The 12,851-nt window shown below is 44.0% G+C and overlaps 1 protein-coding gene across 1 annotated transcript in view; it reads right to left on the reverse strand.

The window, feature by feature from the left end:
- The window catches only part of LOC106723601 (NACHT, LRR and PYD domains-containing protein 1-like), a 63,643-nt gene that overhangs the window by 6,312 nt on the left and 44,480 nt on the right, over window positions 1-12,851 (reverse strand). Inside the window, exons 10-12 of the mRNA XM_014530210.1 lie at window positions 5,921-6,180; window positions 5,311-5,436; window positions 1,934-2,075 (exon numbers count right to left, since the gene is read on the reverse strand). Of these exons, the coding sequence (XP_014385696.1) occupies window positions 1,934-2,075; window positions 5,311-5,436; window positions 5,921-6,180 (528 nt within the window). The remainder of the gene's footprint in view (window positions 1-1,933; window positions 2,076-5,310; window positions 5,437-5,920; window positions 6,181-12,851) is intronic.

A 12,851-nucleotide genomic window follows, 5' to 3' on the forward strand; every position in this document is an offset into this window, starting at 1 on the left:
GAAAAAATATTAATTTTTATTAAAATGTTCTATTATTTTATGTTAATGATTACTCATTTATTTTAGTCCTTTGTATTCAGCATGTCTCTATTGAAATAAACCTACATTTCTATGAAAATTGAAGCTTTTCTTTATTTGCGGCCCACTTAAACTTAAACCTTGTTTATTTGGCCCATGTTAGCCTTTGAGTTTGACATGCTTGAAGTACGTAATTTATTTAATCTTTCCAACAATCCTACAAGTTAGGCCATATGACCCTCTTTTTATAAATGAGGAGTCTGACACTCAAAAGGGTGAAGTCATTTTCCCAAGATCACCCAGCAAGTAAGTGCCAGAGTGACATTCAAAGGAGGTCTGATGCAGGGGCTGGTTAGTCCACACCTGTGATTGCACCCGAGCCAAGACGAGTAAAGACCGTTATCTTTCCCCTCCCTGGAAAGCCTGTTGTAGCACCTCAGGAGGCAGATTCACTATATATATTTTTGATGTTGTTAATCCTCACCTGAGGATATTTTTTTAATGAATTTCCAGAGAGAGTGGAAGGGAGGGAAGGAAAGAGAGAGAGAGGGAGAGAGAGAGAGAGAGAATGAGAGAGAGAGAGAATCATCAATGTGAGAGAAATACATTGATTGGTTGCTTCCCACATGCACCCTGACTGGGGCCGGGGATGGAACCTGCAACCCAGGTATCTACCCTTGACAGGGAATTAAACTGCGACCCTTTGGTCCATGGGCTGACACTCTAACTACTGACCTACACTGGTGAGGGCCATTTTCACTAGGCTTTATAACATTGAACATGATATGCTTTTTTCAGGAAGGAATTTTATTTTTAAAACCGGTTTTTATTATTGATTGCAGAGAGAGTAAGGGAGAGTGAGAGAGAGTTAGAAACATTAATGATGAGAGAGAATCATTGATAGACTGCCTCCTGCATGTCCCCTACTGGGGATCGAGCCCACAACCCAGCCATGTGTCCTGACAGAGAATCGAACCACGACCTCTTGATTCATGGATTGACTCTTACCCACTGAACAACACCAGCGGGCCCTAGAAGGACTTTTGAGGGATTTTGCTTCTTGGGTGTGTTGGTGCTGGTTTAAGACACTGTAAAGTTACATTCATCCCTGAAAGTTCATTATTTGATTCCCTCTTGTTTACTTTGAAGATACCTGTATGATCCAGGTTAGTGCATGTGCTATTGCAATAATTGGCTTAATTCATACAACCATATAACTGTCTAGTTCTTATTTTTTCATCTCATATCCAATCAATTATGAGAAATTTTGCCAAATGTCTTATGGGTGTCAAAATCTGTTAAAGCGCCCTGACCGGTTTGGCTCAGTGGATAGAGCGTCGGCCTGTGGACCAAAGGGTCCCGGGTTCGATTCAGGTCAAGGGCATGTACCTTGGTTGCGGGCACATCCCCAGTAGGGGGTGTGCAGGAGGCAGCTGATTGAGGTTTCTCTCTCATCGATGTTTCTAACTCTCTATCCCTCTCCCTTCCTCTCTGTAAAAAAATCAATGTATTTAAAAAAAAAGAAATTTGAAGAAATAATAAAATTCATTCGAGCGACAAAAACACAGTATATGATGATGAAAAATACATTTATTTTTTAAAAAAATCTGTTAAATCAAGGGCAGTATAGAGACACCATGGTGCACGGAAGAGGGAATGGAGCTTAGAGTCAGACCAACTTTAATTAAAATTCTGGTCACACCAAATGTTATGTAACTAGAAAAAAAATCACATAACTTCTCTGGGCTATTTCTTCTCATCAACAAATTGTGATATCTCTCTCTCTCTCTCTCTCTCTCTCTCTCTCTCTCTCTCTCTCTCACACACACACACACACACACACACACAGAGGCAGACTCTTTTATTGACTTTCTGTTTCCCACCACTGAGCTCCCTTGACTTGTCTTGACTTTACCTGATTTCACCAAGGCCTCCCATACCACAGTCTCATCATCTTTGCTTTTAATCTGCAGCCGGATCCCCGACACAAAATGACCAACATAGAACTCAGAGAAGAGCTGGGCTTTCCCAGGGCTTCGATAGCAGAGCTCCAGTTCCTGTAGAAACAGTGGTGATGTGAGAAGCCACCATTCATCCTGCAAGTGAGGTGCCTCCCCACCTGACACTTTCTTGGCCCAGGGGACCCTTGGATGATCTCTACTGAAATTAATGCCACCTCAGGCACTGCTCTCTTCCTCATTTTCCACAAATCCTGACTCAGAAGGAAGAGGACATGGCTGGGTATCCCATGGATGAGTCAGGACTCACCCATAATGTAGTGCTCACACATCCTAAACCAGATCCTTCTCCCTTCATCTTGAACCAGATCCTTCTTCCTCCATCTCCCCCATCTTGAACCCAAATTCTAATTTCTCCAGCCCAAAGACTGTCTTCTTAATGGATCCTAAGCTTGACATACCTTTTTAAAAAAAAAAAAAAAAAGACAGTAACATAGTAGTTTATTATCATTACCAAGTATTATGTATTTTTTTAAAAAATATTTTTATTGATGTCAGGGAGGAATGGAGAGAAATAGAGAGATAGAAACATCAATGATGAGTGTGAACCATTGATTGGCTTCCTCCTGCATGTTGGACTGAGCCGGAAACCCAGGCATGTGCCCTTGACCGGAATCAAACCTGGGACTTTCGGTCTGCAGGCCGACGCTCTATTCACTGAGCCAAACCAGCTAGGGCTATTATGTATTTTATAAATTTAAATTCTTTATTGTTTAAAGTATTACATATGTCCCCCCCCCCCCCGTGCAACCCCCCTTTGATCTTTCCCTGGCCACTCCCATCTCCCAGATAGACCCACTATTAATCAACAGAAAATTTGTATCCATCCCCTTTTCTAAATCACATTCGAGATGACTCTTGATTCCCAACTATCTTCCAAAAACATTCCCTTCCCAGTTTCCCCACATGCAGTAAATGGCACTACCACCACTGAATATCCACATTCCATATTCAGACATCACCTTTAATTCTTAGCTTTCTCTCTTTCTTCTTCTTCTTGTTCTTCTTCTTGTTCTTCTTCTTGTTCTTCTTCTTGTTCTTGTTCTTGTTCTTGTTCTTGTTCTTGTTCTTGTTCTTGTTCTTGTTCTTGTTCTTGTTCTTGTTCTTGTTCTTGTTCTTGTTCTTGTTCTTGTTCTTGTTCTTGTTCTTGTTCTTGTTCTTGTTCTTGTTCTTGTTCTTGTTCTTGTTCTTGTTCTTGTTCTTGTTCTTGTTCTCCTCCTCCTCAGCTTTCTCTCTTATAAGTCAAGTTCTATTGACTGCACTTGCAACATATACTCTCAATCCATCAACTTATCTTCATCTCAGCTGCTTTTTCCCTAATCAAGGCATCTGCAGCTCCTGCTGGTACCATAGCAATGGTCTTTTGATTTGTTTTTTGTTTTCACTCTTGTCTTCTTATCACCCATTCTTACCCAGCAGCCAGAGGCATCTATATGAAACTAAAGCAGGTCTTGTATTACCAAGCAACAACCTCTGAGATCTAGTCATTGTACTTAGAACAAAATCCAAACTCCACATCAGGGCAGCAGAGTTGATGGGCCCTAGGAAACCTCTGTCTCTTGTGTGACCCCAGCTTACTTCTCTCTTTGCTACACTCAGTAAGCTCTGCCACACTGACTTCCCACTTGTCATGTGGAGGGATCAGGGTGGCTGCTCCTCTATCCTCTGGACCTAAAGTGCTCTGTTACAAATATTCACCTCCCAGGACCCTTCTTGTCACTCAGGTCTCAGCTTACATATTACTTCTCAAAGGTTCCTCCTCTGACCACCCAGTATAAAGTAGTCCAAATCATTCCCTTAAATGGCATGGTTGTGTTTTCCTCACAGCACTTCATGGTTCTTGGTCCATTTCTTCAATGATGTAGGTCTCATCCACCAGAATGTCATCTTCCCAAGGGCAGAGCCTTGTCTGTCTTGTTCACTGAACTTGATCACAAATGAAGACAGCACAGGGTTGGCACTGGGTAAATGTGTGGTGAATGACTGAATCATGTCTCTCATCCCTTGTTAAGATCTGACACAGAGGGAATTTTAAGGTAGTCATGGTTGGATTCATGTTTCTCAACTTAAAAGTTATATAATTCGCCCTGGCCAATTTGGCTTGGTGGATAGAGCATCGGCCTGCGGACTCAAGTGTCCCAGGTTCAATTCTGGTCAAGGGCATGTACCTTGGTTGCAGGCATATCCCCAGCAGGGGTGTGCAGGAGGCAGCTGATCGATGTTTCGCTCTCATCGATGTTTCTAACTCTTTATCCCTCTCTCTTCCTCTCTGTAAAAAAATCAATAAAATATATTTTTAAAAAAGTTATATAATTCTTTCTCCTTCCTGCTGGAAATGTATACCATCTGTCATTATCACTAAAATTGGTCCAAGGACTCATCTCAGAACAGAAGGGGGGAAAAAAGATTGACTCTGGTTGAACTACAAACTACCATTCAGTTGAAAATCTGACCCTAGGCAACAAATCTTGGCAATGGTGACCATGTGGATATCATGGATGAATGTCCAGTGTCCTGACGTCATTCCCTTTGGTGAAAGGGGAGACTGAGAAAGGATAAAAGACAGCCCCTGATGCCCAAACCTAATGCGATGCTCACAACTAGACCTCGTTGTTATTACAAACTAATCTGATGCTGCCATCTCTGCTGTGTTATCCTCCTGTTGAACACATACAACCTCACAATCGCCAAACTTCGCCCCATTCCACTTCAAAATGAGCTATTTCAGCAATTATACCTTCACACTTGCAGTGCCTGCCCTTCCCAGAGAGAAAATGTGTAGAGGTTCCCAATCATAGAATTGCCCTGCCTTCTGACAATACCAGATCTAGACCAAATCTTCATTTCCTTAGACCTTCCCGGAAATTACCCAACTAAGCCCCAAATCGTGAAATAGGTTCTTTCTGCATCTCTTGATATGAGGAGCCCCACGGTTCCCATTGGTGTGCGTTCTCTCACTGCAATGAGTAATAATCCCACTGTGTTCAGCTTCAGATGTGTTCCTGTTGGTTTGCTTGAAGAGCATGGACACCCTATAGCCCAACACTTTCAGTTCCCCTAAGTCAAACCCCATTGTTATCCCTACCCTGAATATGAACCTGCCTCTTACTAGCCTCCTTTCTCCCAATCTTTGAAGCATTCCTGCTTACCCAAAATTCCACTCGCTGTCTGCCCAACCCTAACTGGGCCTGCCTCTGGGGAAGCTCTGAAACCTGCCTCACAGCTATTCCCAGGCATGACCTCTCAGGGAGGAGGGAATATTTAGACTGCTCACCTTAGGGATTATTTCCAACTTGTCTGAACCAGACACAGTATATCGGGAGCCCAAGTAGAGTGGTGTCAGCGGGGGCGGCTTGCGAATTCGAAAAAACTGGAACTTCTTTTCTTCATCATCTATGGCCTAAGGGGCATACGGATGCTGATTAATAAAGGAGGGTTTCTGTGGTCTAATCCAGAGATTCCACCCTATGGAATCTAGTCTGAACAAAGTGAGGTGGTGTTTCCACATACTTATGTGGGTGAAGGGGTTATACCACCCATGAACTCTCCCACCCCAATGACTGCTACACAGAGATCCCCACACTTGGCCAGTGCTGTGTTCAGGGTGTGAATTGGGGCATTGCTAGAGAAGAAGTGAGAATGGAGGAGTGGGTGCAGCTCTGGGCAGGGAGCCCCTCCCATCCTTCTGACTCCTGGAAAGAAGCTGCAAAAGGTGTCTAGCAATGAGTGGTGAAGCAGTGAGCCCAGTTAGGAAAGGCCTTAGGGACAGGAGACCAGTCCATGTCCCATACTTAAGCCCAGTTGACCCATCTAGGGAGCTCTCTGATGCATGTCATGTCTCTGTCAGCCCATCCTGGCCTGCCCTTTCCAGCTATTGGGGCAACCTTTCGAATGGTGCAGTCGCTGGGGATTAGGTAGAGATGGAAGTTGACTTCCTCGGATTGAAAGTGACAGTAGAGCAACACGTTGGAGATGACAGGAATGCCCAGGGCTGTGTGGATCATTCTCAGTAGAATGCCCATGGGGGAGAAGCTAGGGTTCTCCAGGACTACGTAATGTGGCTCCACACGGGCTGGCTTCTCCATGAGTATCCCATCCTCTTTAATGTGGGCCACTTGGAACCAGGATATGTCCACATGTTGCCCTGAAAGGAATAAATTTGAAAGGTGAGCATTTGGTGCCCTCACTGAGTCATGTAATGCCTGGGGCAGTGGGGTCCTTAGGCATAGACTCAGTGGCCTATCTGGGGAACCCAGCAGGGAAGGCAGCATCCTGGGTCTGGGTCCTTTTGTGGTTGTGGGCAGTAGGTTTTCCAGAGTGGGAGCATTGCGAGAAGCCACTTAAGCCAAACCTTTACAATAGCCTAGCTTCTCCATATTTTTCCTCTATGGGATTTGGTTGTGTTCTTGGCTTCTCAGCATTATTTGGTCAATGTCTTCTTTTCCTTTAATGCTTGTGTCTAATTGTTTCTAAAGTCTGTGAGCTACTCGATAATATTCTTATACATTCCTTTTCTGCCCAAATCAGCCAAAATTGGTTTCTTTGATTGCAGCCAAAATCTCTGACCAGTTTACCAGGTGTGGACATTGTCACCACAATGGAGAGCTTGAGAGATGAAGGCTGGTAGTGGGAGATACATTCTAAAGTCTGTGAGCTACTCGATAATATTCTTATACATTCCTTTTCTGCCCAAATCAGCCAAAATTGGTTTCTTTGATTGCAGCCAAAATCTCTGACCAGTTTACCAGGTGTGGACATTGTCACCACAATGGAGAGCTTGAGAGATGAAGGCTGGTAGTGGGAGATACATTGGCCTAAATGTCAGGAGTCCTGGCTCCATCCCTGTGTTGCCTGGAAATTGCTGCAGTGCAGGCCATTTCTGGGCAGCACAGGGACATCCAGCAAGGTTCATAGGCCCTTGGTCTGCATGGGCAACAATCAGCACATGGCTGACTGATTTAATCCCAGGAGCAGCTGTGGAGACTACAGCTAAAGTTTTCTCATTTATTAATTTCTTCTTATGTGTGTGTGAAAAATAATATCATAGTGGTTTACACCATCTGACAAAATGCAGAAATATTTACATTTGATCTTACCAAGCAGTACAACTATTATTACCATCTTTCCCTTTTCCATTAGTCTTTCTCTGCCGCAACACCTTTTCATGTTGGCCATGTAGCTTTGCCTTTCCCAAGCTGGTTTAAATTTCCCCAAGAGCCTGTGGACCTTTCTAATGACTGCAGTACTTGATCCCTCCTAGTGGATGTAGCATCCCTAGTTCACTGCTTCTTGTTTTAGTGTTGAGGTTGCTTCCACCTCTTTGCCATGATAGATAGTCCTGCAATGTACATGTTTCTGCAAAGAACTTTTCTATTTCCCTTGAGCTATTACCTTGGAATTGTAAGTCCCAAGGGATAAGAAAGTGTGTGAAAGGATGCCAGATTTTGCCAAATTGCTTCTCCAAGAGGTGGTGCACTTTGCACTGCCTTGGTAACACTAATTGGATGATGTTACCTTACCCTCCACAGAACTGGAATGTCCTCACATGTCAGATGGGGGAACTGAAGCTCCTGGAGGGAAATGCTTTTTCGAAGGTCACGAGTCAGCCACAGCCCTGGGCTGAGATCCCTGCTCTCAGACCATACTTCGTGGCACTTAAACTCTGCGCCACACTAATTTTGACTGAATTCTGGATGGTGCTGGGTGTGTTTTCAACTTGCCTTCTTGCTAAGGTGACCAGCTGTCCTGGCTTGCCTAGGACTGAGAGGGTTAAGAACTGCACGTAGGACCTCACCAATGAGGATAAAAAGCAGCTAGTGCCAAATTCCTAAATGAGGTCACTATTAGTCACTGAGGTCATTGTTTCCAGGACAACAAGAAGCTTCAGCCCAGACAGCAGGCGACAGGGATTCCTGGGGTCGTGGTTTCCTGGCTGGGCTCAGCACAGTGAGCTACAAGGAGACTTTGTGCATTTTGCCTCTTGCTTTTTGTATAGTATCCCAAAGGAATAGTCCTGACTGGTTAAAGGGTGAGGTCCAGAATTTGGCCTAGAGAACGCTGGTGGACATGGGCTTGGGTAAACCTGGGGTGAGTATTGGTGTAGCTCTTTTCCTGGTGGTAATACACCTGGGTTACAATCTCAACTCTGGTCAAGTATCTTCACCTCTCTGAGCTTTAATTTCCTCGTAGGTATATCAATCAAGATGACATGAACATATATGTAGCTGACTTGCATGATATTGGACACAGAATGCTCAGTAACAGTCTATAGTTGTAATTATTAACCAAGTCCCAGGACCCCTCAAAGAAAAGTGCCACCAGGTGAATTCACTCCTGTCCAGATATGGATTTCCGTCTCAAAAGCTTAGGCTAGATTGTGTATGCTTGAACAGATTCCTGTTCTTTGGGTAAATCCCATTTCCTAAGCCCACCAGAAGGAGGTACAAGACTGACCAAGGCATGGCTAGGGTGTCCTCATGACAGGGAAGGGCCAACTCACCCACCCTCAAGATAGTAGTATGATTTGGGAGCTGGGAGCAGGAGCTAAGGCACATCTTGTCCTCTTGGGCCCTGTTGGTACATTCTGACTCCAGGCCTTAGACCAGCCGTGGGCAGACTATGGCCCGCGGGCCAGATCCGGCCCGTTTGAAATGAATAAAACTAAAAAAAAAGACCGTACCCTTTTATGTAATGATGTTTACTTTGAATTTATATTAGTTCACACAAACACTCCATCCATGCTTTTGTTCCGGCCCTCCGGGCCAGTTTAAGAACCCATTGTGGCCCTCAAGTCAAAAAGTTTGCCCACCCCTGGACATGAGGATTTTCCTCCTGGAATACCCTGGTGTAGAGCAGGGAGTGGCTTTGTAGCCCTGAGTATCCCAAGCCAATAACAGACCTGGGCAGAGCCAGAATCTATTGACTCTATTGGCCAACCCCCTATCTCCCTGACAAAGCACTTGGAGATGCCTGGGGCCAAGGTCTCACTTTGAAGAATGGGCAAAATATTTGTTGTGGTGGCATTATTAATCACTGTATAGATGGTCAGGTGGGAAGAATTAACCAGTCCCAGCTTGTTGTGTGATCCCTATGCACCTTCTCCTCAACTTTTCACATGTGAATGGGCCTCTACAGAGCCTGACCTATTTCTCATCTCCCTCTGCACCCTTGGGACTGGCCTCTGTTGCTCCTGCACCCAAGCTCTCCTCCTGATGAGTAGCTTGAATTTTTTACTAAACCTTTGGTCTCAACAAATTAGTCTCTTTTGGGTCTGGTCAGTTCTTTGTTTTTTTAGCTTTCTCATTCTATTTATTTTTCTATCAGATTGTAAATTCTTCTTACACACACACACACACACACACACACACACATACATATAAATATTATATATTTTAATGCCCATACTTAGAGCCTCAAGTAAATCAATGCCTCTACCTAGCAGTGATACTAAATACATTCAACTACTAGAATGGCATTTTAAATCAATATATCAATCTACACAGTCATGCACTGCTGAACTATGGCAATATACTCTGAGAAAAGCATCTTTTAACAATTTTGTCATTGTGCAAACACCAGAGTGCACATACACAAACCTAGATGGTACAGAACACTACACACCTAGGCTATACAGAATACCACCATTGTATATGAAGTCCGTCATTGACCAAACCATTGATAAGTGGTACATGACTATAAATGAAGCATTATAATTACTAGTATATCCCCATTTACTATATAAATAAGCTATGCATATCAAAAAAGTGCTTTCAACTGATATAAGCTATAGCATGAGCTGTTTATTAAATCATTCCATCATAATTTCATCAGTTTCTGTCTAAGTCATGATTTGATATGAAGAATTGCATCAGGTTCTTCTAACTTTCTCACTAAATTGATAGACATTAGGTCTTTGGCAACCAGCATTGGCTGGGTGTGCATCTTATGACCTGGATTGGAAAGCCTGTGCCTCAGCCCCTGCCACCAAAACTGCTCCTACTACCAAATAGGCTCAGACCTTGCTGCCTATCCCTGGGTGATGTGGAGAGATGCTGCCTCAGCCACCCCATCAATGCCTACACATGCGCAGGCCCCATTACTTGTCTGTGTGGCCAATACTGGATTATGTTGTCAGGTCACTTGTGGTCTCAAAAAGTGGAGAATTTATCTTTCCTAATCAGTACTGAAATATTTCAGCATTTTAACCCAGATGGCAGTTCTAGTGCAGCCTTCACCCTCTTGTGAACTACACTAAGATCTTCGGATTCTTTAACATTCAACTTGCTATTGTTGTTGTTGTCACTTTGTTCTCTCTCTTTTTCAAATCCCCACACATCAAGCATTATTATTGTTGCTTTATCTAGTTATTGGTTTGTTAGATTTACCCAGATGTGTCTCAGTATCTTTGCTGATAATTTCATCTTGCATCCCATGCTTTCTATATGATCATTTTGACTGAAGTACATCCTTTAGAATTTCCTTCACTAAGGATTTGTTCGTGGAAAGCTACCTTGATTTTAGTTTGTTTTAAAACGTCTATTTTAGAGGATTAAAAATGGCAGCAGAGTAAGTGGGTGCTGCACAGACATGCTAACAGGAACAAACTGGAATTACAACTAAAATACAGAAAAAACTTCCTGAATAATCAATGGAAAACTTGCAGGAGGGAACCCTGATACCCTAGAACCGAAAGTGGAGACTACATAGAGACTGGTAGAAGGGGCGGAGGTGCGAAACGGCTGGCCAGGTGCCCACAGACAGCAACTGAAGACCCGGAGAGATATCTCAGCTGTTGGGGGTTGCCACTGAGACCTCTGGGATCTAATCCGCAAGTTTCCCCCACACCCTCAGAAGAGTGCACCAAAACTGGGAAGAGTACCCACATAACATCTGGCTGTGAAAAGCAGTGGGGTGCTATCTGCTAGGGAGTGACAGCTGAAAATTCAGGCACCCTCTTAAAGGGCCAATGCACAAAATTCTCTGTGGTGCCACCCACCCTGCGCTCTGGCAGAGGCAAGGTGAAATGAACTGGAGCTGTGAGAGCAGAAGTCAGGACTAGGGACTCAGGGGATAGATCTCAGAAGGCAGACACCCCAAGTTTCCTGGGCTGAGTCATTCCCTCACACAGCAAAGGACATCTTTCCCACATATACATTTGTCTTGCCTGAGGGGAAGACAGTTGACACTCTATTGGAAAACACCTTCCTCTGAGGCCATTTAAGACATTAAAAATAACAATTAGCCTCCAGACAGAAGCAACTTCCCCCCACTGTTGAAAAAACTCTCGACACACCTGAAGACAATTGCCTGAGGGGCAATTCAAGTTGGAATCCTATTAGTTGGCCTCTGGAGGTTTTGAGTTTTTGCCTGATCTAATTAGTCAGAATCAGCCTTTAACAATGTCTTGCACTAGAGATAGAGAGGTGTAGAGGATTTAGCTAATACATAGTCACAAACCCAAATAGACAGCCAAAATGAGGAAACAAAGAAACAACCCCCAAATGAAAGAACTAGAGAATTCTCCAGAAGAAGAGTAAATGAAGCAGAGATAAGAAATTTATCTGAAATGAAGTGCAGAGTAATGATGATAAAGATGATCAACACAATACTTACCTGGCAGGGGAGATACCATGATCACGAAGGTGGTTTTCCCAGGGCGAGGCTTATCCATTGCACTCCGGATGTGCTGACCCCTGCGATTTCCCCAAATGTGGGAAACTCGACTGCATAATTTGTGGAAAAAAAAAAAAAAAGATGATCAACAGCATGAAAAAAGATATAGTAACTATGAAAAAAGACCAGTCTGAAATTAAGAATGACATAACACAAATAAAGAACACATTGGAAGGAATACATAGCATATTAGGGGAAGCTGAGGATTAAATCAATGATTTAGAAGACAGAGTTGAAAATATCACTCAATCAGAGAACCAAAAAAGAAAACACAATTAAAAAACAGGAGAAGAGCTTAAGGGAGCTGTGGGACAACATGAAAGGTAACAATATTAGAATAGCAGGTGTGTCAGAAAAGGCAGAAAGGGAGAAAGGCATAGAGAAGGTGTTTGAAGAAATAATGGTAGAAGAGAAACCAAGATGGCGGAATAGGTAAACACCGGAAATTGGTGCCTCCCACAACAACTTCAAAAATACAACTAAAAGACAGAACGGACATCATCCAGAACCACAGGAAGGCTGATGGAGTGGAAATTCTACAACTAGAAGGAAAGAGAAAAGCATACCAAGACTCAGAGGAGGCGCAGTGTGGGAGTAAAATACAGAAGTACGGAGACGCATGCGGAGAGGGCTGGTGGCTGAGGACACGGTTGTCTTTTTCAATCGCGAGGGAGTCTCACACTCTGAGCTCCAGTTCCGGGCGAGTCTCTGGGGACCCAGACTCATACGGGAGAAACTGGACTGTCTGGCATCAGTCGGAACTCGAGGGCAGCTTTCTCTCGGAGGAGCTTGCAGCGATTGCCAGGACACTGAGAAGCAGGGCCTCTGAGGGCAGGACTGAGAGCAGCCATAACTGCTCACTCAGCCCTGTTGATCTCCTGGGACCCCGTCCTGCCCAAGCCATCCAGGGAGGCTTTTGCATATGAAAGGCCTGGCCCTTTGCAATCTGATAATTACCTAACAATCTGCAGCTGGCCCAAGGCCCCAGGGCAACTTGCATTGCATCACAGCTGACTCAAACTGGTTGCCTCAGGCAGAGGCTAGATTAGCACCTCCTTAGAGATACAGGAGCCAGTGTGCCCGGTGGTCAGAGTGGGACCATCCAGATTGCAGCTCCTCGGATTCATAAAGGACACACTCAGG

Source organism: Myotis brandtii, unplaced genomic scaffold (genome assembly GCF_000412655.1).
Source record: "Myotis brandtii unplaced genomic scaffold, ASM41265v1 scaffold728, whole genome shotgun sequence".
Taxonomy (NCBI): Eukaryota; Metazoa; Chordata; class Mammalia; order Chiroptera; family Vespertilionidae; genus Myotis; species Myotis brandtii.